Below are 23,472 nucleotides of genomic sequence, written 5' to 3'. Positions count from 1 at the left end.
TGGTACCAAGTAACCATTACTAGTGGAAAACCCTTTGAACCATGCAGAGCTGAGTCAAGCAGCACTGAGTACATACAAGTGGACACAGACCAAAAATCGTACATAATTGTGAAGTGGAAGGAAAAATGAAACCTGACTGTCAACCTCTTAGATTCAAATTTCTGAAGGTCTTGCGTTCACAGTTTTCGACTATTCTATGCGACAGTTTTGATTTTGATTGGTAAAGCTCTTTAGTCAGGGATGGCTTCTTGGATCCTGGAATCTGAATCCCATCTGGCCAATAGAGCAAACAGCATTACAGTGAAAAGTCTACAGCTTCTTGTCCTCCCCAGTTGCTTCTTTCTCTGCTCCATTTAGAGCTGCACCCCCGCTCGGATCGATGGCTTTCTCCAAGCCGCCCCGCCATCAATTATTTACCTGATCAGCACTGCTGTTCATTAGATGACTAATCTGGGAGGCTGAGGAGAGCCGGGACGCTGCGTTGAAACCTGAAACCCAGAGGCAGCAGAAGAAGAGAAGGGCGGATCCAGGTCTCCAGATTCATTGACAGACATCTGTAGGGAGGCACCCAGAGATGTGGGGCAACCGATTTGTATGCCCGGGTTCTGTCACTGGGTAGAGTTGAATTACTTTTGATGAAAGTGCGCATGTATCGCTGTCAAAGTCCGCATGCGGTCCAAAGCGTCACGGCTGTTAGTGCATTAAGAAAAAATGGCATCAGAAGGTGAATGAGGGGGCCTTCAATTAGCTCGAGAGTGAGAGCAGGACTCAGGTTTCACCCCACCTAAGTGGTTCACAAAAACATCTGTGGTCAGTGTGGGTCACATTTTTACTGTTCCATAAATCTCTCCCCTGGTGTCCCTCCATGTGACTCCACTTCTGTTATTCCAAGTGTCCCTGCGTGTTGTTTGACGCTCTTGTTTCATTCCTGCCAGCTCCGCGAAATCAGGGTCAACCGTGAAAGAGACAACAAAACCCGAACAGGTACAAATTAGAGCGCTTCACTATTAATCCCTCGTGCTTTCTCGCTCGGTCCCAACACTTCCAAAGCTGTCTTGAAGGGGGGTGTTGCTCAAAGACGGAGATAAAGAAGGAGAGCAGCCCCCAGCTCTCCTGATCATGTACAAGCGAGGTGTGTGTGTGTGTGTTTGGGGGTGTTGCTTTGATCTCCCCTGTCCCCCCCTGAGAACCACAGCGAGGTGGGAGTGCACTGTGAAGGCTGTGCTACACGTTAGCTCTGATTAAAAGGAAATATGCATCACTGTACAGCGAGCTTCTTTTTATCTGCGCCTGCGATGAGGTGCGATGGCGACACTAGATTGAGACTCGGTTTGTGCTCACGTGGCAGCATTATCTGCGTTCTTCCAGAGCTGGAAGCCACCCTGGGGTGACCTGCCCTCATTTCAAACCCTCTGGATGCTCGGAAAGTTGAGAGTTGTTTGTTTGGGCGACGGCAGGAACTATGCAGGCGTTGCACTTTGACCTCATGATACAAGGTTGTGCTCTTTCTAGTCAATTAGAGCTGAAGATGTGCATTCCACACCGGCGTGGCAATGGCTGCCAGGGATGGGCCTGTGGAACACCACGGCAGGGGACAAACACCCCATTTCCTGGCAACTGGGAACTGTATTTGTCTCTGTTGTGAGTGGAGTCCAAATCTAGGTGGAGTTCAGATGATTGAATATGAAGCCATCGTACCACACAGCTTGTATTTTTGAGAGTACTTGCTGGAGGATCACAACTTCAACTTTCGCAAGACAAATGAAGGAAGAACAAACTAAAGTTTTTAATCTTCCGTCTCAAATCGACAGCTGGAGTGTTGGAACTTGGACACTCTTAAAAGAATTTATTATTTTCAATAATACTTCAAGCTGTTTGTTATATGATGGCTGTACATTGAAAAAAAATAACCAAATACTCCTTAAAAACAAACATTATTTTAAAAATACTGAGAGTGTGAAAAGATTTAAAGTTCTCACCTACACTGTATATGGAATCTAAATGCACCGTGACACTAAATCAGGCAGATGGAAGGGCCACTAACTGGGGGAGGAGCACAGAGGTGAGGCAGATGTAGGTTACCAACAGCCCCTTGGCTTCCCCCACTTTGCTTGATCCTCCTTCACTCCACACACACTTCTCCAGTTAATACCAGGCTCTAAAACACTTTTTCACTGTTTGTTGTTGCCTTTTGCTTCTGTTAAAACACACCGGTTTAACAATTCGTCTCAGCCAAGACTACATGAGAACCTAAATAAAATCTGTCACATCAACTCTCCTGTCAGATTTCAGATGCGTCTCATCAGCCTCTTGTCAGTTAACCTAAACGGGGCAAAGGAAAGAGAATATTGACTATGAAACGTGTCAAAAAGGGTGACAGAAGAATCGGGCTCTGTCGCCCAAGAGATGGAAACTCATTTAGGATTCCCAGTTAAAAGTGTACAAAGGGCGATCCACTGAGACTTGTCACGCTCATCATGCTGCCTGGGACTCGGTGTGCTCATAGCAGTCAACCGAAGACAACCTGGACCTGAACGTTAATAAAAAATGTCTTTAATTCCGCAAAGCTCCACTCACTCCTTCCAAGAGGAACAAAGTGGAAGAAAGCTTCTCGAAACTACTTTTTATTGGGTTTTCACTAAATAAAAATCTAAACAAGCTACTAAATTAGATGATTAGCTTCGGTTACCTTCTCTGTTTTTGCTGTTTCAATCCTTTGAGTGAGCCTAGGGTGGCACGGAGTGTAACACAAATTGTAGATTAAAAGTAAAGCCAGTCATTTACTTTCCATTAGTCCACTGGCTCAGGGCCTTACTAACACAAGGGAAGTAAAAAGATTTCAGGGTTTCCAAGGCCAAATCAACAAACAAAAATAAACCCCTTCTGGGTCAAAAACAAAATCTGAACTCTGAACAAATAAACAAAAACTACAATTTCTAAACTCTGGCTGGCCACAAAGACGGGGAAGAAAATGGCACAGAAACCCTACCAAGCTGCCCATCTAAACACTTTCTAACATGCAAGAGTTCAAACGTCAACATGACCTAAACAGAATTTGCTACAACACTGAGTACTCTGTTCAGAGTTAAACACAGAAATGCCCGGCACCGGACCAGGAGCCGCGTTTCAATTACAAATATGTGCAAATCTTTGTCAATATTCCGCCAATGTAGAACACCACAATATATGCAATTGAGGCGTTTCCATTAAATAAGAGATGCAATTAAAATCTCACGTGAATACATTTGTTCATGTGAAAAGTTAAGAAACATGTTGCACCATCGTCCTCCAAACACTTCCTATTGTTATATATTTTTTTCTTTGTGAATAGCACCAGTGGCAACATCCAGGTGTTGATCACCTTTTTATGCGCAAAAAAACATTCCCATCTCAGTTTTGTGAAAGAAGAAAAAAAAACATCTCTTCTTAGTGCCAAATGTTTTATCCAAAACACGTTTTTTTTAAATTGAAAAGTTTCCATTAAACAAATTTATTTTCGAAATCAAAAATTGCACAATATGGCATATATGCATTGCCCTGATGAGAAGTGGTTCCAGGTGTGACAGCAAGAATGCAAACAAAAAGAAGCAAAGGTCCACTGCCCCCTACAGGTCAGTGGGTGTAACTTTTGAAAAAAAAAATGATTTTCAACTGTAGAAGAGGGGAATCCAATGTGTGAATACAAGTCAAAAAAGGTAAAAAAAAAATATATATATACATATATATATAAATTGTACTGCTAAAGACAACATTTTGGAAATTGTATTTATTTTAATAAGGCTAATGTTTGGATCTTTAATGGTTTGTAGATTTAATTAAAAATGTTGAGCAGGTAAAACTTAAAAATAATCATAAAAATCAATAAAACTTATTTATGCATCTTTGATTTAATGAATTTTGTGGCCTGCTAGAAGTTAGAATTTGCCAGTTTTGACTAAAAATTTGGACATTACTGCTACAGAACATCTCAAGTTATTGAAAATGTGGATAACATTCCACTACCACTAATAAATATCTGCCTGTAAATGCCCTACATGCAGCATGCTGTACACTAACCTAACGTTTTTGAAGGATCTTTGGGGTTTTACGTTTCCATTCACACCTCTGAGTGAAACGCTGAAGTGACTCAACAACCAGCCAGCTGTTGGCAGCAGTCAGACTCGGCTCGGGGTGAATGTTGAGTAAACCCCGGGAATCACTGCTAGCCTGTTCCATAGAGTTTTAAAGGCTCTTTATTTTGGGCTACTGTACCTTGTCACTTACCTCATCTGAACCAATCACCAGAGATGACTGCTTCTGTTTTCACCAAACAGAATTATGAAGTTCAGTAAGGGGCTCTGATAACTTAGCAGTGCTCAGCTATAGATTGCTAAAGGAGAAAAACTGACAGAAAAACATTTCAACCTGCAAAAGTCTGCTCCCGTCACCTTAAAGAACAACACAACATCATCAACGAACAACTTTATTCTCACATCAGGTTCTTCAGGTACACAAACAGTCACAAGCACAAAACATTTTCAGTCTTTTTTCCTTCCTTTGTTAAGTTTGTTTTTTATTTACCCGGGTGACCATCAGCGTGTTAAAGTGAATAAAACGTAAGTTTTGCCATTTCCAAGCGCGTGCCGACAGTGGCGCGTGTTCCTCCTGCTGCTGAGGAACGAAGAGACTGACCCTGAACTCTGTCACTTCCTGCCTGATGTTTAAGGGCTTGAGAAAAATAAAAAATAAAGGACAACTCACCGATGACCCCTACGGTGGAGCTTACTGTAGCCGAAACCCATCGGTGCTTTGGCCTTGGCCCAGACACAAAGACCGCTCTGCATGGCTTTTGACGTAATGATATCTGCACCTGCACTCTTCCATGTGGACAGAACAAAGCAGCTGATTCACTAGTGACTCTGTAAATATAGATATTTTCTTTTCAATATATATCAAGGTATTCTATCCATAGAATAATGTATATATACATATATAGCATATATTTTAATATATATTTACTTTTGGTAATTTTTTTTAAACATTCAGGTACATTCACTTGACCCTGTGAACTATTTTTTTTTATATGAAACATAAACACAGACATATGGTAACAGAGCTACATATTATGCAATAATGCCAACCCAACCATGAAACAGGACATTAAAGGGATAGTTTGGGTTTTTTGAAGTGAGATTTTATGAAGTTGGCAGTAATAGATACCCTATCTATAACAGTCAGATGCAGTAGCAAAAATATTTATGTCTGTGGGACACAAGCCAGATTAGCTGATAACCTTCAAATACTTAGCTATGAATTAGTTTTTGGGATTAAGGTTTACCGATGCTTCTACAAAGTTTCAGAACTCCCTCTCTCACGTGTTGTGGATTACTCATCCCTTGCTTATAAAAAAGATAAATTTAGTCATTTGGCAATACGTCTGCTCATGAAACCGAAGGTCCAGGTTCAAAAGTACAGTTTGTCAGCTCCGAGCAGCGTCTTTAAAACAGCCTGCCGCAACAAATTTAAACAGTTAATATCAACTCTTAACTTCACTTAGAGAGAACAACAAAAAGGGTGACCTTCTGCTCAACAAGAATTTGAAAACCAAAAATAAAATAACAGCGTTTATTCAACATTGGGGCTTGATTCATAGATTCAAAGTCACAAATAACTAGAGACACATCGATAATTAGTCCCAGATTTTTCTTAATTTTGGGAGATTGACGAACCAATCTTACTCACTGATCTTAATTACCTCCGGGAAGGTCTGAAAATCAGCCGCTGACCCTTTTTTGCTCTGCCAGGTTACGCCTGCATGTGCATTGCTAACAATACTCAGCCCACTATTGCCAATGAACCACTTTATGGCTGGATTTAGCAACTTTTCACAAACAAGATTTTAAGATTGGTCAATAGCCAGGAAGCTGCAATTGGAGCACTCCTAAAACAATTTTTCTAGCCCTACTAATATTCTTTTTAAGTCTACACCAGCAGAAGGAATAAATAGTGCTTCTTTGTTTTACAAAAAAGCAATTGGATCATGTTAAATATTGTTTCACATTTTGACACCATGAATCTGTGGTGTTTTTACTCAATATTTTCTACAGCCCCTTCACTTTTCCATTTCCATTCCACATCCTCCTGTTGTAGGTGGGGGAAGCAACTTCCGAAGACTCACTTCATTAAATCCAAGCTAAGCCTTGGGGAAGAAAAAAAAAAACAAAAACAAAAAAAGCACCTCTTCCCCAAAATATAATGCGGCAAACAAATCAAAAATGTTTCAGTGCTGGTTCTGTAATCACCAACCACAAGCATAAATATTCTCTGTAGTAATCTAAAGTACAAAATAGCATATTTTTCTGGATTTAACGACAGTTTCTATTAACTCTACTCAGTCTGGGTGCACAAAACTCCACAGGTGCATACAAGAGCTGGCAACAACAGCTAGGCAATCCATTGCGTATTTACTAAAATCAGCGAACAGTACTCACTTCTACAATCACTATTTTGAATAGACCCTGGCATATCACAGAATACACACACACACACACACACACACACACACACACACACACACAGGCATTAATCGACTGAAACAGGCCTAAAGGGAGTCATAGTAACGATTAGCCTCATTAACACTTTCTGCTTTTCTTTTCGATGTTTCTCTAAAGGCCACGAGGATGTCACTTGGTGCTGGTTACAAAAAATCTTTCCTTCATGGATCTTAATAGAAACGGGACCATTCAAAACACAGAGCTCGATGGCAGATCTCGTTTTTCGACTCCGTGAAAAATGTTACATCAGAGGATTGTACAAACACTCATTTCTTTGCATCTTTGATGACCAAAAGCCAATGGAGAAAACTGTCAGCCAACAAAATAAGTAGACGATGTCCTACAGTCATGTGATCTTTACCTCGTCACTTGCTCCAAGTTTTATCTAACCATGCAGACTTTTTAAACATACTGTGTTGGTTGTGCTCAAAGCTTTTCCAAGAGACATCATTTATGAAAAATATGACTTGACGATGGGTCAGGATGCTAGGAAAGCTAACAAAAGATGCAGCCAGTTTTCCTCTACTCACCACTCAGCAGATGTCGGGTGACAAAACAAAATGAGGAGAACTCCAGCACAACATGAACCAATGATCTGCATGGTTAGATTAGTTAAAGGGTGAAAAGACCCTTAGTTAACAGTTGTGTCAGTTGGATTAAATATTAGCCACAATAACATTTAAATAAAACATAGAAAAAATATTTTAAACAGGATCTTAAATACCTCCAAACTCATAGAACAGAACAGTGCAATCAGAAATATAAAAATGATCATGTTTCTATAAGTGAATTGGTGAGAGAATCTCTTACGATTTGTAACATCAGACCCTTTCATTTCTTATGCCTTGTCTAACCTTGTGAAATACCAAACTAGAGTTCAAAAGACCTAAGAGAAACTCTCCCTCCCTGTGCTGCTGATAGGACTGAGTGAGTATGAGGAGGAGCTACGGTATGGGCCTCGCCCGCTCAGCCGCTTAATGAGGGCTAGGAGAAGGAGTGTCTAAGTCTCCGTCCACCTCCCCCTCTTCTTGTCCAGAGTAGGAGCTCAGGGCGTCCCACAGCAGGACCGGCTGCTCACAGTGATGGTGACTTCTCCAGTGCTCCATAATCAACTCCTTAGTGTCTAGCACCTTACTGCAAAGCACACAGTTAAAGGCCGCCCCTGCTGCCAGAACCCCCAAGTCAATGCCGTTCTCAGGAGAAGTCGATCTTGTTTCGTCGCCCTCCCCGTCCCCGACACGGTGGTGGGACATGATGTGCTTCTTAAGTTTGGAGAAGGAAAAGAATTCCTCGTCGCAGCTGCCGCACTTCACCAGGTTGCGCTTCTCGTTCAGCTGGCGCCAGTAGTGAGCGGCGTGCTTTACCAGCTCGTTCTCGACCTCGCGGCCGACACATTGGGCCACACCGTCATGGGCACGAATGTGGACTTCCTCCTCATGTACGTACAGCAAATGCATCTTCATGTCTGCAAAGGTGGGAGTGGTAGCTTGACACCGGCCGCATTTGATCTGCAGCTCTACAGGGTCTTCCCGATCTTGTTCATCCGACGGCTCCGGAGAGACAGTTCTGGGGAGAAAACGGGAAAATGCTTAGTCAGGTAATCAATCTACTTCAAGCTAAAAGGTCAAGAGGCTTTGCACATGTTCAGTGGCTATCCAAGAGTGACCTTACCCCTCCAAAGACACGTCATCCTCATGACGACTGATTGAGGGCTCCACGGTCAGCACAACCCTGTGGACCTCCCTCAGGTGACGGAAGTAAACTCCCACATATCCAAAGACCTTGTCGCAGAACTCACAACACAGAGATCGGCGCGGCCGTACTTCAGAGTGATGAAGCTTCATGTGAGTGCTCAGACTGCCTCTGTGAGCGTATGCTTTGCGGCATAGGGGGCAGATGTAGGGCCGACTATTTGTGTGAGTGTTCATGTGGTTCTGGAGGTGGTGCTTGAACTGGAAACAGCGGTTACAGATTGAGCAGCGGTGGAGCGGGCGGCTGCCAATGAACACTTTTGGATTGGAACCGGCTCTCAGGTGAAGGGTCACCGGAGCCGTTTGGGGGGAACAGTCCAGAGCCTTGGTTGTGGCAGACGTGGATAGTTGATGACCAAGCAAGAGCTCCTGTTCTTGGCCATCTGATGTTACCGTAGGCAAACTCACCAGTTGTGGAACCGTCTCCATAACCAACATGGGCTTGGGTCGGATAGTTCGGTACTTCTTGGAAATATCAACTTCTTTTTGTTTGAAGCCTGGAATTACTGCTGGAGGTTTTTCAGGGACCCTTCTGCGAAAGAAAGACAAAGACCTCTTCTTTCTGGCTTCAAAAGCCAAGATGTCTTCCATTGTTTTTCTCTTTCTTCCTCTCTTCTTTCCAGGTGGCTTCTGAAGAGTAACAGGAACCAGTGAGGGTTTGGAGTTCAGCACCTGGTTTTGCCTCAAGACTTCAGCATTCTCCATGTTCTTGGACGTAGTATCTCCAGAAGTGAAGACTCCTGCCTGTCCACAGAAGCCTTTTCTCTCTGGGGACAAACTGCTGAGCTTTGTAGCTGGTATCAGAGAGCTCTTCATCTTAGCATAAGGCAGAATGGGTAGCTTACCCTTGGGTGGTGAAGGAATAATCTGAACTGCTTTACTGAAGATGGCTGGTGACAGGACAGTGATACTGCCCTGAGGCTGAGCAGCAGTCGATTTAGTCTGGCATAGCCCCACTGTGGTCTTAGTTTCCTCAGGGGGGTTGCTTGTAGAGTTTGAGGATGCTGCAGAAGGGTAGTGGAGGTTCTGAACAAGGCTTGCTGAAGCAGGTCGCTCATTGCCATCTGACGTTTGCTCCAACTTAGAACCAGGACAGAGGAGAGCCTTCTCTGGTAATATGGCAGTGACAGAGATGTCAGAAGAGGCTGGGTCAATCAGAAATACCTTTTCTAAAGATTCTTTTGTGGTTTCCCTTGTGTGCTTAGTCTCTTCTAGCTTTAGCTTTGACACTGCAGATGTTCCACTCCCCACTGACTTGGTCTGAGGCAGTACAGGAACGTTGAAAGCTGCTTTTGTACTTACAGCAATCGGTGATTTGACCTTTTCTGAGCTCCTCTTGCTTCTCGCCGATGGGTATCTGGGTATGGGTAACTTGAGGTTTTTCTGGATTGATTGGGTTTGTTGCTGTGGTGTCTGAGAGGAGACAGAAGGTGGGAGTGCAACCAGGGAGAACGTTCCATCTTGGCCTGCTATTTGCATCAGTGCATAGTTTTGTGTGGGTACGAGGATGGACTTGGGGCTAGAAGCAGTAGTCGCCTCAGGTAGAGCTGACAGAGGCTGGCAGGTTGGGGTCAAAGGGGAGGGTGACGGCACCACAGCTGCGGCCTTGGGAGCAATGCTCCGGAACTGAAGGCTCTTCATCTGATGGGATGGATCACTTGCAACCAACTGAAACACATGGAAAAAAGAAACATTGTTTACATTAGCTATGCTGCCAAATTCTGGACTCGCACTTAAAAGAATCAACACCATCTTTTCACATGAACATTAACATAAATATTAGAAAAGCATCAAAATAGCAGCTAGCAAGACAACAGGTTTTCAGCCAATGTTTTTGGTCAGTTAGTGTGGGAAACTCAAAAATTCCATGATTTTCCAGTTTGTGAATACGCAAGTGCTAAAAGCAGTAGAAATGACCACACTCTTCAGAATGGAAGCTGTTACTGAAGGAAGAGCCTAACGTTAGTGGGATGTTTAAGCAATAGAAGAAGCTACATCCTCTGACATATTGAGCCATGCCTGGGGTTCATTCAGTGATTTAAAAGTGAAATCACTTTTAAAAGTGATTTCACTTTTTAAAAGTGAAATCAGAATTAGGTAAATACTGGTATGGGGAGATTGAAACTGGCCACTCGGATTAGTGCATCTTTATCCAACAATGCTGCATCATTCAAACTAAAATCTTTTCGCTCAAAGATAAAGATCGGAAATAACGGACATTGATGCAGAACATTGTGGTCATATAACAATGTATTTAATATATTTGTGACTTTTCCATTAATATATGGTCTGATTACTCTGCAAGCCAAGCAAGACAAAGCAATAAACTACATCGTCAAAAAAAAAAAAAAAAAAAAAAAAATCCAGGGATTTTCACAAGTGTGACAAGCTGTCCTATTATCCATGGCTCTCTGGTCCCACACAGCACAGCCTCTCTGCCCCAGGCTAAGGACAGACTGCCCCTTTGATATGTAGTCAGCATGCTGCCACGGTACATGCTGAGGATCTGCAGAGGGCTTCTTGTCCCCCCCACTTCCTGGAACAATCAGCCAGTGCGTGAAAGCTGCCCAGCGGCAGAATCTTTAGGAGATGAAGAGGGGTTTCCCTCTTCGTCGCCCCCTCCACTGACCAGTTCTACAACCTGGCCGAAGGCAACGAGGATGTTTCACACAATCTCTAGAATTTACTTTATCCTACCTTGTTCACAAATAACATTTCATGCTTTCGCAGTGGGGGTGAGGCCGTTCCACACCGTTCTGGCATTCTGACAGCGGTGACACAGAATACGGCTGAACACCACAGGGAAACAGTGACCTCAAAGTGAGGTTTTACACAAGTCTTTATTATCTCAATCGACCGTAGAGTTTCCATCCATCAATCAAAAGCCACAGGTATGGCTATAAAAACAAGACAGAAATTCCCGACGATTGTATCAACACAGCATCGTCATATCAAAAGAAGGAGAAGATTACAGAGGTAAACTTCAAAAGGCCTAATTGTCAAAAAAAAAAGGGCAAAGGTTTGAATTTCACATTTTGAGCCAATGTTCAATCGCAACATGTGGTCCTGCCAAAGTTCAAACTGCACTCTGAAACAATAATCAGCAAAAGGAGCAACAATCTGGAGGTGTTACTAAAGGCAAACATTCAAGCAATCATTCCTCAATAAATAAAAGGGATTCTTTTCACTCAAAAGAACGAGAAGAAAAGAAAAACCGCTCAGGCATATTGTTTAACAGCTGGAAGTATTTCTGTGCTGGCAGATTATTTATACAGTACCCTACCGCATTACGACTCCATAAAACTGGAGATATTCCTCGTCTGTGCGGACAGTTAATTCTAGTTTGACTGTGACTTTGGCTGAACACGGAATGGAATAAAAACCACAGGATGTGTGTTTCTCTGGGCGTTTTATGTAAGTATAGAAAGAGGGATGATGGGCAAAGGCCATGCATGTTGAATAACACTCCAATGTTAATTTAAACTGTTGGACATTAAGGAATGGAAAAATAAGGTGTGTATGAACAGCTGGAGAAGTAGTCAGAAGGATCATAGTACTTTTGTCACTTTTGGCTCTGGGAACAAAATTCAACTTCAATAAATCTGTCTCAATCCACTGAAGGAGAGATGGTACAGTTTAGGGGGCAAGACTTGGAACTTTCCTACATGAAATGATCTAAATCTTAATCTTGATAGATGTAGCACAATTTACCATTTGTGTATCAAAGTTTCTAACTTTAACAAACCCTAAAGTAAGAGAGATTTGTCAGTGATGCTGCTGGAGTCTGGTCCTGATTCAGTGACAGAAACATGTAACTGATTAGTAAGGTTGGGTTAGGTACAGTCCAAAAACATGACTGCTAGGTTAACTGGTCTCTCTAAATTATCCACTTTACCCTTAGGTATCTCATCTCCTTCCCAATGACTACTGGAGATAGGCAATCTCTTATTTATTTTGCTCAGCCAATAAAACTGTCCCTTTCAGTCACATTTTCAAAAGGTTCATAATTCCCCTTGTGAACTTTTTGCCACTCTTCAAAAGACAAAACCTTTTTTTTTTTTTTTTGAACTATGACAATTGATCTCAGAGATGGTCAACCAGCTGCTAACTAGTTGTATACCACCATTGAGTCAATAAGCAGACTTGAGAATAATGAAACTGCCTCTACTTTGTTTAGCAGTTCTAAAGTTGATCACACTTCCATAGTACAGTTGTTTTTGTCAAGAGGCACCTTTGTTAAAGTATGTGGAGGCAGATCAGATCTACTGCTTGCAAGGGCTCTGCATGGTCGGGTTGAACTGCCAAAATAAATTCTCAGTGTCTCAGTTGTAAGACGAAAATTGCATCATTTTGATCTTAGCCTCATGTCATCCACCCCTTCTTGTCACAATTCTCCTTGTGAACTTTTTGCCATCCTGTGGATGGAAAAATTTTGAATTTTGTGGATGTGATTGTTAATGCAGAAGACATTCACAATTACTCAACTTCCAGAAACCAATTTTGATGTACTTGATGAACAGAACATCAAGTTCTGTTCATCAATGATCTGTTGTTTCACAGATCATTGTTTCAATGATCTGTGAAACAACTGCTTCAGTTGTTTCACAGATCCCACCTTGATGATCTGAAGATGTCTCAGGCCTGGCATGAAGAGGTGTTTTCTGGAATAACCTTTACTTTCTTCCAGCAGAATCTCAGAAAGTGTGCTGGTGCAGTCGGTGACCGCACTGCTTCAGGCTCCATCAAGTTGTTCACTTCCCTGAACGGATCAATCATCAAGCAGTATTACATTTTAAAAACAGGCAGTCTGGGCACCAGGCAACCATTATGTCCACTCTGTTTAGACTTTGACTGATAATGTGGGTTGCTCTTCTTATTATGTGCTTCCATTAGCCTAATGAGAATTTTAATAAGTTTCTCCATCTTGTGGTTAACCAAAGGAGAGACATGAGGCAAGAGGATTGACAGACAAGAGTTTGCTCTCATTGCTGATGTAAAGGTAGTGAAAATACGACCAAGTTCATAATGACACAATAAGAAAGATGTGGGTAGCAGAGAGGAGTGTTTCCTTATACATTTGCCCTCCTACCCAGGCCGGGTGGCTGGTTCTTCTCTTCGCTTCCAGACCTCAAAGGTAAATCAACTGACCGCTGTCTGTTTACAACACTTTGAGATGTTTGGAGTCGTTCCGTAACCCTGGCCAGCACACATTCCTCAACACAGTTTGACCTTGAAGATCAACAGAGACACATCTGTGTGCTCACCAAATCATATCCAGTCAATTCGATTTACCACCAATTAAGGAATGTACCGTGTGCCAAAAAGACAAGAACTAGGAAATTTTCCTTGAGCTTAATTTAATTGTTTCATAGCAACCTTTTTGATCAAATTAGCCATTTCATTGTACAAGCCTTGACCCGTACAGAAGCTTAAAATGTTCCGTAGATTTGAGAAGCCTCACCTAATAAAAATAATAACACGGCATGGCTAGGAGAGAATGGCACAGAGAGGTCACAGATGCTACTCAATCTGCTGGTCGATTCGAAACGCCAAATGGTATGTTATGCCCAAGGTCAGAGGTCGGAGCCAGAGAGAGGGTTACTGAAGGAAGAGAGGGGAGAAACCGTGAGGGCTGATCCACAGAGACATATTATCAGGTAAAGGCAGCAGGGTGAGAGGTGAGGATCTGTTGTTTCGGCTGGAAACGGCTCAGGGTTGAGCAGGAGGGCAAACCAGGGATCCACCTGGAGGAGAATAGAATGGCATGTCATGAACAGACAAAAACACCAATTTCAACCTGGACCTGGGTCACATGAAGAGTTTGACAAGCCTAGCCTAATGGGCTGATCAGCTAAAACAACGGTCCAATTGTTAGCCGGTAATGCAATTTAGTGCGGCTGAACGAGCCTTTCTGAGATTTTACAGCATGTGGAGGACTCGTTTTGGGTCTATGATGAATTCACTTTCCACTTCGTCTCACTAATACTCAATAATCTGCAGGGTCAAACTATTTACTTCTCCCTCTGTTTATCCTGAAAGCAGCCAGGACCCAAATACATAACAAAAAAAGAGTTTAAGCTTAAAAGTAATTCCTGTGTTAAACAGTAGAAAACAAAAGCCATAGCTTCTCTGCCTTTTTGTGCTGCAGATTTGAAAAGTCTGATCAGAAGTGTTTTGAGGAAAACTAAGCAGAGAGAAAGAACAGTCGTGTAGGGCTTGTTATCTTCCATGTAGGTGAGAGCAAAGCTCATCTGGGACTCCCAGATAGAGCCGGGGGATGGAGGGGGTCTGGAATGGAGTGTATTGGTGTGTATGCAGGAGAAAGAGCTGAAAACCCCAGCAGAAGCCAAGCGCCCCCCAGGTTCTATCCCAGATGAAAGGCCAGGATCTGGGCTAGATAAGAGGGAAGATCATGGGGGAAGTGGAGGGGAGAGGGGTTGGGACCAGCCAGCTGTGAGAAGCCATGTCCAGCGGCCATCTTTTACCACCCTCCTACTCTTCCCTCAAACAAACACCTAAACACGTAGAAGCAGAATGTCGGATTAGGAAAGACAGCCCAGATGAGTAAAATGAGGATGAGGATCACCTATTTTAGGAGTTAGGTGTAGGACTAAGGTGTGAATTGAGTTTAGGTTAGATTTAGGGTTTTACATGTAGAGGTAATGGTTAGGTGTAGGGTAAAAGCCAGGCTGCAGAAATAAATGGAAGTCAATGAACAGTCCTAGTAAAAACAGAAAAACATACCTGTGTGTGTGTATGTGCGTGTATGTGCATGTATGTGCGTGGGTGGGTTGGTGTGTGTGTGCGTGCGTATACACTATATTTAGAGGACTACTTTCACCATTTCCACCAACCATTTCCAGGTCATTTGTGGCAGTGAGGACATTTCCCTCACTTTTTTCTCACTTCTAATTCATTCTACAAGTTAGGTTTAGAGATGTGGCGTGAATTGAAGTTTTGGGTAAGGTGTGGGTTAGTTTTACACCACTAAATTTGGGTAAAAATGCGTAGACTAGGCATAAATGTAGTTCCTAAAATGAATGAAAATTATTACAAAGTCCTCAGATGGATAGAAGTATAAGGAAGGTTGGGTGTGTGTGTTTCGTGTAGCAGTGCAGGGTGCGGATCTAAAAGCGGTCATGGGGAAAATGAAATCAGTGTTTTGCAGAGGTCCTGGTTTCATCCCCGGGCCCCCTGAATGCGTTAAAAGACAGGCACACACACACACGTTTGTGTTGCTATCTTTGTGGGGACTTTCCATTGACTTCCATTCATTTCTACAGCCTAAACCTTACCTTTACCCTTTTCCTAACCCTAACCATCACATACCTAACCCTAACCCTAACCAAAACTCAATTCATACCTTAGCCCTAAATCTGACCCCTGACCCATAAACAGGGTTTCCCCTTGTGGGGACCAGGCTCCAGGAGCAATTGGTCCCCACAACGTAGTATATGTCAGGAAAATTGTCCCCACAAGGTATTACAAACAAACGCACACACACACACACACACACACACACACACACACACACACACACACACATCAATGCCAGGCGATTCAGTAACATCCAGCTGCTCCGTTTTACCTTTTCACCTGACAACAAGCAGTGAAAGGTGTTGCAGGAAGGACATTAGCGCACCATATGGTATTTGGATTAAGAACAAAAAACCCTCATGGCCACACGCAAGTTTGCATTTCTCTCTTAATCCAGACGTCCATTCATGAGTGCATGTCTAACCCTAACCCAAAAATTGCATTTCACCCTTTTTGGTCCCCAGAAACCCCCGACATTTTAGGAGATTATACTAGAAAACGTCCTAAAGAGGCTACAAAAACCAGGTACACATGCAAACACACACTGCTGTATGTCATCTACTGTCACCTGCACTCCTCCACTGCAAATCAATGCAGTGGAGAAATCCATTCCAATTAGAATCCAGCTGCTGCCCCCTGCATGAGGAGGCTGATTAATCGATACAGAAATCCCACATCTGACCTGTGATTTTTCATACAGAAACACAAAAATGGGACCGGGCCAGGATACCGAAACGGGGAAATGATTGCACTTATCTTCACATTTATCGTGACAAGTATTTTTAGGCAGGACAGAAAACTCCATGCAGACACATTTTGAAGTGGACGCTTTAGCACCGATGTCAAATTGGACCTTGCCATTTGCAGGCAGGATCCTATAAACCTCTGACGAATGATGACCTCTGACCTGGCGTCCAACGGGAGGCGTGTTGAGGGCATGTGTCATTCCAGGGGAAGCTGAAACGTTCCCAATCATCCGAGCGAATGCAGGCAGAGTCGCGTGCGCCAACGTCACATATCTGCTGGCTCGCAGCTGAGTGGCACTGAACTGGAGCGGAGGCGACAGCGGTGTGTTCGAGTGTGTGTAAGCATGGAGAGGTGTGTGTTCAAGGTCTCAAGTGTCAACTTGCCCCAACCCCCTCGACTACCACGCCCTCAGGCAGCCAGGACTGTATTAGCCATTCAGACTTAGCTCGGTGCTAAACCTTTACGTGACCTTTCCCTTGACGGTGACATTTGGACTCCACTGAATAGGTCAAACAGCACTAAAGAGTCGCAGCACAAAATAGAAGAGGGGGGGAGAATAGGATAAAGGAAAAGGAAATTCCAAGAAGTTAAACTGAGCAGGCATCAGGAAGCGCATATATTGGATTGATCAGAAAACTGCAATCTGTGCACCTCGAATTGAAACTATCAACCTGAAAAGTGCATCAAGGAGAAGGCCTCTCTGAGAAAAATTAAACTCACTGATGGGCAGGATGACATTTAGTCCTTTGTGCAACAGGAAAGATGCAGGGTATGACGACAGGTCTATCCCGCCTGATGGCACAGAAACGGAAAATGAACAACAAATGGACTGAGCCCAGGTTGGGTAGGATGTCATCTTAAAAGCGTTTGAAATAATGCACAAGACTAAAAAAAGGAGGGAGAATTAGAAAACAAAACAGGAAGCAAACAAGATTTTGAAGGCAATGGATCACAAAATAATTACCTCAATTTGAAGGGAAATGTAGGCAGGGGTAAAACCAGATACCAGAGAAATGAGACATGTCTTTTTTTATATCTCAAAAGGCAAACTCAATATTTATGTAATCACAAAATCTTTTGATATCAAAAGATGTCAATCTTTGTCAATATCCAGAGCTGAGAAGATGTTTGTTCTGTTTTGCTGTTTTGACACTTAAAATGCCTTGCAGATCAAACAAACTCTATTCTAAATGCAGTTCTCAAATGATAGTTTTATTAATTAGGAAGAAAAAAGCTATTCAGACTAACCTGATCCAATGTAAACCAGGCTCCAGACCTGAAAGCCTGAGCCTGATTAAAGGTGGACTTGCAGAATCAAGAATCACTTGAATTCTAGAATTGTGCTGCAGAGCAGAAACATCTCTTCAACCAATCCTAATGGACAAGAGTTGTATCCCTTACTTCAGCGTTTCTCTCCCCGAGTTTCAAACCAAACAGCCAGACAGAGATTTAAAGAGGAGCGGCAAAAGAAAATGAGATAGATTAGCAGAGCTTGCCAACAATCAATGTCTTCCAGAATGTGTTACTGTGGAGTATCATCTCTGTTGCCTTGATCTTGAGCTGTTGGCATGTCATGACACTCATGGGACTGTCTTCCACCAACAGCGTCTTTGGTAAGAGGCTTCTTCGGATTTTTGCAAGACCGACCGCTACCGGATTTCCTTCCTGCTCACAGCATCACAATTCACAAGGACTCTTTGAAGAATTTTGGAATGATATGAATTACAACAACATTTAATTTCATTTTGGGATGAATAAAGTAAAGAAATTCAAGCACAGATGAGAAACAGTCACGGGCATCCATCAGCTTGGAAAGGATGGCTTTTGGACTCTAGCGAACTACGGAGAGAACTGTCAGAATGGCTGATGTGACTTTAAGCTCAAGAGTGTTTTTATTTTATTTTTTAAAGAGTTTTCTGTCATACACGTACACCGAGGTGGATTTTGCTCCAACTCCAACAGGAACTCTAAGAAAACATCTACACTCACAGTCCCACCTTAAAGATTTCTCAATGTAATGGAAGAACGCTAATGGCTCCCCCGGAAGGAAGGGAGGAAGAAAGGAAGGAAGCTGCCAAATTGCTAATTTTAGGCACTCTGCGTCTCAGATGAAACGCTGGAAAAGGCAGAGGGGAGGCATGGGGAGGCGGGAAACTTATCCGTCTCTCACTTTCTCGACTCTGAGCATCATGTCTTTCTAACCATCATTACACCCTTCATCCGGAATGAGGGAGTCTCACAGCTCTTTGATTGTCTGCACAGTTTCTCTCTCTCTTCCTGTTCCCAGCCCTCTCTCCTTCCAGCTTTCTCTCTCTCGGTTTTTCCCCCTCAGCTCTTTCATTCTCACCTCCCTCCACGTCTGAAGGTACCTGGGTAAATAAACAGTGTTGTGTGGGATGCTAATTAGAGCAGGTTCAGGGACGTGACGAGCCCTGAGACGGATAAACAGCAAAGTTGGGGAGGAGAAGAGATGAGATAAGAGGGGGTGCAGGTGAGGGGAACGTTGCCCCAAGAGGGCAAGGCAACACAGACGCACACAAAGCAACAGAGCGGTGAAGGACAGGCAAGAGTGGTCCTGGTCTCACCCCAAACTTCAGAACACAGGTAGCACCGTACTGAGCGGTGTGAAAACGTTCTTAATGACGCCGGCTCTGTCAAGATCAAACGATTATGCAGATGAATCCAACAGTTCTTCTCTTGTTAAGGTGAAGCATGGGCATCTAAAAGCAGGTCAATGCAAACCAGCTTGTTCCCAATGAACAGGAAATGACCTCTTCCTGTCGAATTAGGTGCTGGATAAACAGATGAGACAGAGGAAAGATGGGAACAAACACGCCTGCTCACACTTGCTGGTAACTTTGACAACACTATGCAAGATAAATATTTAAAGACAGCTTAAGGAGCAAATGTGTTTGCTTAGTTCTCTAAATGGGTCTTGAAATGGGGGATGTGTTACAAGACACACAAAAAATGTGGTTTTTATTTTTAAAATCCTTTTGGTATTTTGTCGGATGTGAATGGAAACGTTCAATCTTTTCTACCATGAGTGTTGCCTATGAAGCCTACTGCCAAATGAGTGGACGTATAACAAAACTTTCAGCTAACAGGACTAAGAACATTGAGTTCATCAAAAGAAGACAAGGGTTTAAAAGTATTTCAGGGTGTATTCACACTAGCCCTGTTTAGTCTGCTTTAATGGAACTCCAGTTTTAGAAAGTTTGTTTGGGGAGGTGTGAATGCATAGTCGAACTCTGATGCAGACCAAAAAAAGCAAGCTCTGGTTGGCCTACAAACCTAAGTCTTAGTTCGGTTTAAGTGAACTCTGGTGCAGTTTGAATGTATATGTGAATGTGAGTGGACCGGAAACCACTCCAAAAGTAGGAAGCGGACCAAAACGCAGGGGATTCTGGGTAAATGCTACCAAAAACACACACAAGCGGGAGAAATGCCTTGTGGTTTTTTGCCGAAGATGAAAAATGAAATCCCACAACCACTAAAATTTGACACTACTCCATTTTTTTTTACATTTCATGAAGAAGGTTGTGTGTTTCCTTTGCGTGAGTTCTTGGTGCAGCACCATCACAGTCGAAGAGGACAACAGATTGCTCAAAAGGTTTGGTTCATTTGACACAGTGAATGTGAAAGCGAGATACACCAGCTGAAACTGGAAGAAATGTTGCAATTTTGGTAACTATCATTAACAATGTTGTTAACTTTAAACAAATTAAACAGCCTCAGGTTTTTGGCCAACTTTTCTCATTCTTTGCTAAATTCTATAATAAAGCATCCTGCTTTGTCTTCTTTCGTGAGTCACTTAAACAGTAGCGAATAGAATCTGGAACAATAGAAGCCAGCTGTGAATAAGAACGACCACTGAAGCTTTTGTTAAATTAAACAGACATGAACACTGCTTAATATGACAGAAACGGTTAGCTTCCATTTTCAAAAAGAAAAAAAATAAATAACGCTAGCTCCTTAACCAGGAGACAAAGGGAACAGATCAAGCAAACAATCTGAATTGTAGCGCAGAGGTCTTCATGATTAAAAGGCATCACAGATTAAGGCCAGATTGGGCATGGCAGGGTTAGGAGAAATTTTACTATTACAAGCACTTGCATAAGCTTTAATCTCATGTTAAGTCTGATGAAAACACTGATAGAGAGACAAGGGAGCAGCAGGTAGGATGGATCAGTCCCATATTCAAGGCTGAGGAGAAAAAGGAAACTGGGATTGCTGGATAGATGAGCTATTTTTATAATGAGGTCAATGTGAGCTGTGGGACTTTATTCTCTTGGGGAACACACAGAAGCTGTGGCGAATGATGGCTCCTGCTGAGAGGGGCTGCCTCTGTCCACAGCAGGAAGATGGCAGAGACAGAATGGGAAGGACTTTTTCAAGATGATGATCTTAATTTCTACTGGGAAAAAAATCTTATGCATGAATTTTGCACAATAGCACCTCTAGATCATATGGTCATTGACATGTCATGTTTCAGTCTTACAGGAAAACATAGAAGATTCATACAAGGTGTATAAGTAAGATGAACAACTCCAAGTATATTAAGCAAAGCATTTACCAGGTGAAAGACTCTTCCTTCCTCAGCTGCTGCTGCCCCTCCCCTCCTCTCTCTGGGTGGTGCCCCGGTAGTGGTCCTGTCCCCCACGCACCACACTCCCCCTGGTAACACACAAAACAATGTTAGCAACAGTTATTAAAAAAATAACAATAATAAAAAATACCACCAGAGTGAAGCCCTGAAACTCTGGAGTAAAATAGTTTTAAACTAAAAACAAAATTTTCACCCGAGTTTGTCACATAGCACAGTGGGCAAAAACACAGTTGTGAAGTACAGTAGATATACTTCCAATGTATATCTCATTTAGCTAACAATCACTGTTCGCTTTCGTTTTTAAATCAAACTGTTACGTAGAGCTAAAGAAACTAGCTGAGGTTAATTATTTGAAGGGAGAGTATAAGTTCTGGGCCTTTTTCCTTGGAAGGCCGCATTAAAAGGCTGATTATGTCAAAGTGATGCAACAAAGGCAGTCTATTTAGTTTTAGTTTCTCTGTGAAATTGCCCCATTTTTTTGTTTTTGCTCAACAGTTTCTTTTTCAAAGGCTTGTATTTGATTATTTTTTTATGGACAACAATTAGAGGTAACTGATTAGTTACATTTATAGACCTTATTGGAGTTAGAGGGCTAAATGCATTTTTGAAAATATGATTTCAACCTATGCTTGTGACTTTTTTGTTGTATTTTGATGGGCTAAACTCCAGTTATTTTATCCGTGCAGCATGTATGCATCATGTCACTTTATTTATGAACGTGGACTTTTCTTTTCAAATTGTAAAAGAGATCTTAAAGACAGCACTCTCTGTGAACATGATGAACAAATCCCAAAATCAGCATACTGAAAGGAACAATTTTCCAATTGTAATTTGTGTTATTTAGATGGAATGGTGACCATCTGAAGGGTTTGAACTTCAGATCCAACCCTTCCACTGATCCAACCACATAACGAGTCACATTATTCTGTTGTTGTTTCTTTTGGCTACATTGCTTATAGTAGTAAATTTATTTAGCCATGTGTGATTTTTCATCAATAAATGTTACTTTATGTACATGAACAGAATAATTGACAGTGTTGTATTTATGTAGTCACAGAAAACAAAAGTGTGCAGGGTTTTCATTTGTTTTTTTATGTCTCTTCCATACTAGGGTCTAAAATTAATCTAACCTCAAGTAAACAAAACCACAAACCACAGACTCCTTCATGTAATAACTTATTCAACATATATTTAAACAGGTAAAACCCTTGAATTTTAAAGATGTTCTTCCATTTTTTAAGAGCCTCATACAGTAGGATAAAAAAAGATTTTAGCCACTATTATATAAGCATTAAGCTACCCCATACATTTCAGGAAGTATTTTCAGATTGGGGAGAGGCTCTAAACAGGGATGCACCAATCCACCTTTTCACTTCCTACACCGATATCTGAGGTTTAGTATCGACCGATACAGATCTGATGCAAAAAATCAGTGCTGGATTAACTTATAATGTTTCTTTTTTTTAAAAACAGACAAAAATGTAATGAATTACAAATTAACTTGACAACGCTGCACCAGTACAGCACACTTAAATACACCAATAGCTTCACAAGTTACAAACATATAAAAACAACAACTTTAACCAGTTCAGTCAGTGCAGTTAGGAGTAGAACAGAAAATGGAAAATAAATGATAAAGAAACTGAAACTGACAAAAACAACAGTTTGACTACCTCGGTAAAACACTGTAAAATAAACTGCAATAAACCTTTCAAATCACCGATAGCCGATCTAGAATTTCTTTCAGGTATAAATATCGGTTGCATTTCTAGCTCTAATCTGACCTGGACTCTTTGAAGGCATGGTGTATTGACCCTGAGAATACAGCAGACAGCAGCTCTGTGGTTTCACACACTAGCTCAGCTGTACGTGGCCCGTTTTGAGAATGCAAACACTCAGAGATGCACAGAACAAACTCTCCGTTGCAGCCCCTTACTCGCTCTAAATGCCTGTCGCCTTGGCCCTCCATTAAGCTGAGTGAGAGCTCGTTTAGCCAACAGCGTCTCTGCAGTTGGGGACGCATGCTGCCCACTCAGTCACATTCAGCCGTATTAAATAAATAAGGAGCGCTCTTCTGTGTAAATTATTCATTTAACACGCCTTATCCTCTTCCAACAACCTTGTTAGAGCAACTCAGGAGTGGAGGAGGAAGAGGGGGGAGCGGAGACGAAGAGGCAGACACCGCGGCTCATGCGCAACTCAGCAGAACCTGTGGTGCATCCCTAAGCCCTGTTGGTGTTCAGTTGTGTGCGTGTGTGTGCGCGTGTGTGTGTGGAGGGGGCTAACTCGCCCTGACACCTCCTTTGTTTCTGGCAGAAAAGAGCTGCGTACACACAACTGTATATTTGTTCACATGCACACACACTCAAATACACACAAAAATTGTACAAACCTAAAGAGAAAGAGCACAGGAAAGGAATTTTTAGTGCATATTCATAGAACAATCATTCTAGTTGTCTGGATGAATTATTGAGAAATAGAAGCTCAGGCCATGTGATGCACGACTGTGACGGGG

At 42.3% G+C, this 23,472-nt stretch overlaps 1 protein-coding gene and 1 long non-coding RNA gene across 4 annotated transcripts in view; one reads left to right on the top strand and one right to left on the bottom strand.

Moving 5' to 3' along the window:
* The window catches only part of LOC106945178 (uncharacterized), a 60,581-nt gene that overhangs the window by 2,813 nt on the left and 34,296 nt on the right, over positions 1–23,472 (top strand). The window lies entirely within an intron of this gene.
* The window catches only part of znf438 (zinc finger protein 438), a 51,153-nt gene continuing 32,127 nt past the window's right edge, over positions 4,447–23,472 (bottom strand). Inside the window, exons 2-5 of one of the 3 annotated variants that reach the window (XM_015028663.1) lie at positions 20,925–21,025; positions 17,069–17,140; positions 8,205–9,952; positions 4,447–8,099 (exon numbers count right to left, since the gene is read on the bottom strand). In XM_015028663.1, coding sequence (XP_014884149.1) covers positions 7,508–8,099; positions 8,205–9,952; positions 17,069–17,086 — 2,358 coding nt within the window. In that variant the 5' untranslated portion in view covers positions 17,087–17,140; positions 20,925–21,025 and the 3' untranslated portion in view covers positions 4,447–7,507. Of the gene's footprint in view, positions 8,100–8,204; positions 9,953–12,899; positions 13,230–17,068; positions 17,141–20,924; positions 21,026–23,472 lie in introns of those variants that run through there. The other 2 variants (XM_015028664.1, XM_015028661.1) reach the window with 2 other exon arrangements.

Source organism: Poecilia latipinna, unplaced genomic scaffold (genome assembly GCF_001443285.1).
Source record: "Poecilia latipinna isolate Pla-1442-1.1 unplaced genomic scaffold, P_latipinna-1.0 Scaffold132, whole genome shotgun sequence".
NCBI classification, from domain to species: domain Eukaryota; kingdom Metazoa; phylum Chordata; class Actinopteri; order Cyprinodontiformes; family Poeciliidae; genus Poecilia; species Poecilia latipinna.
This window is presented reverse-complemented; position numbering and strand designations above follow the sequence as displayed.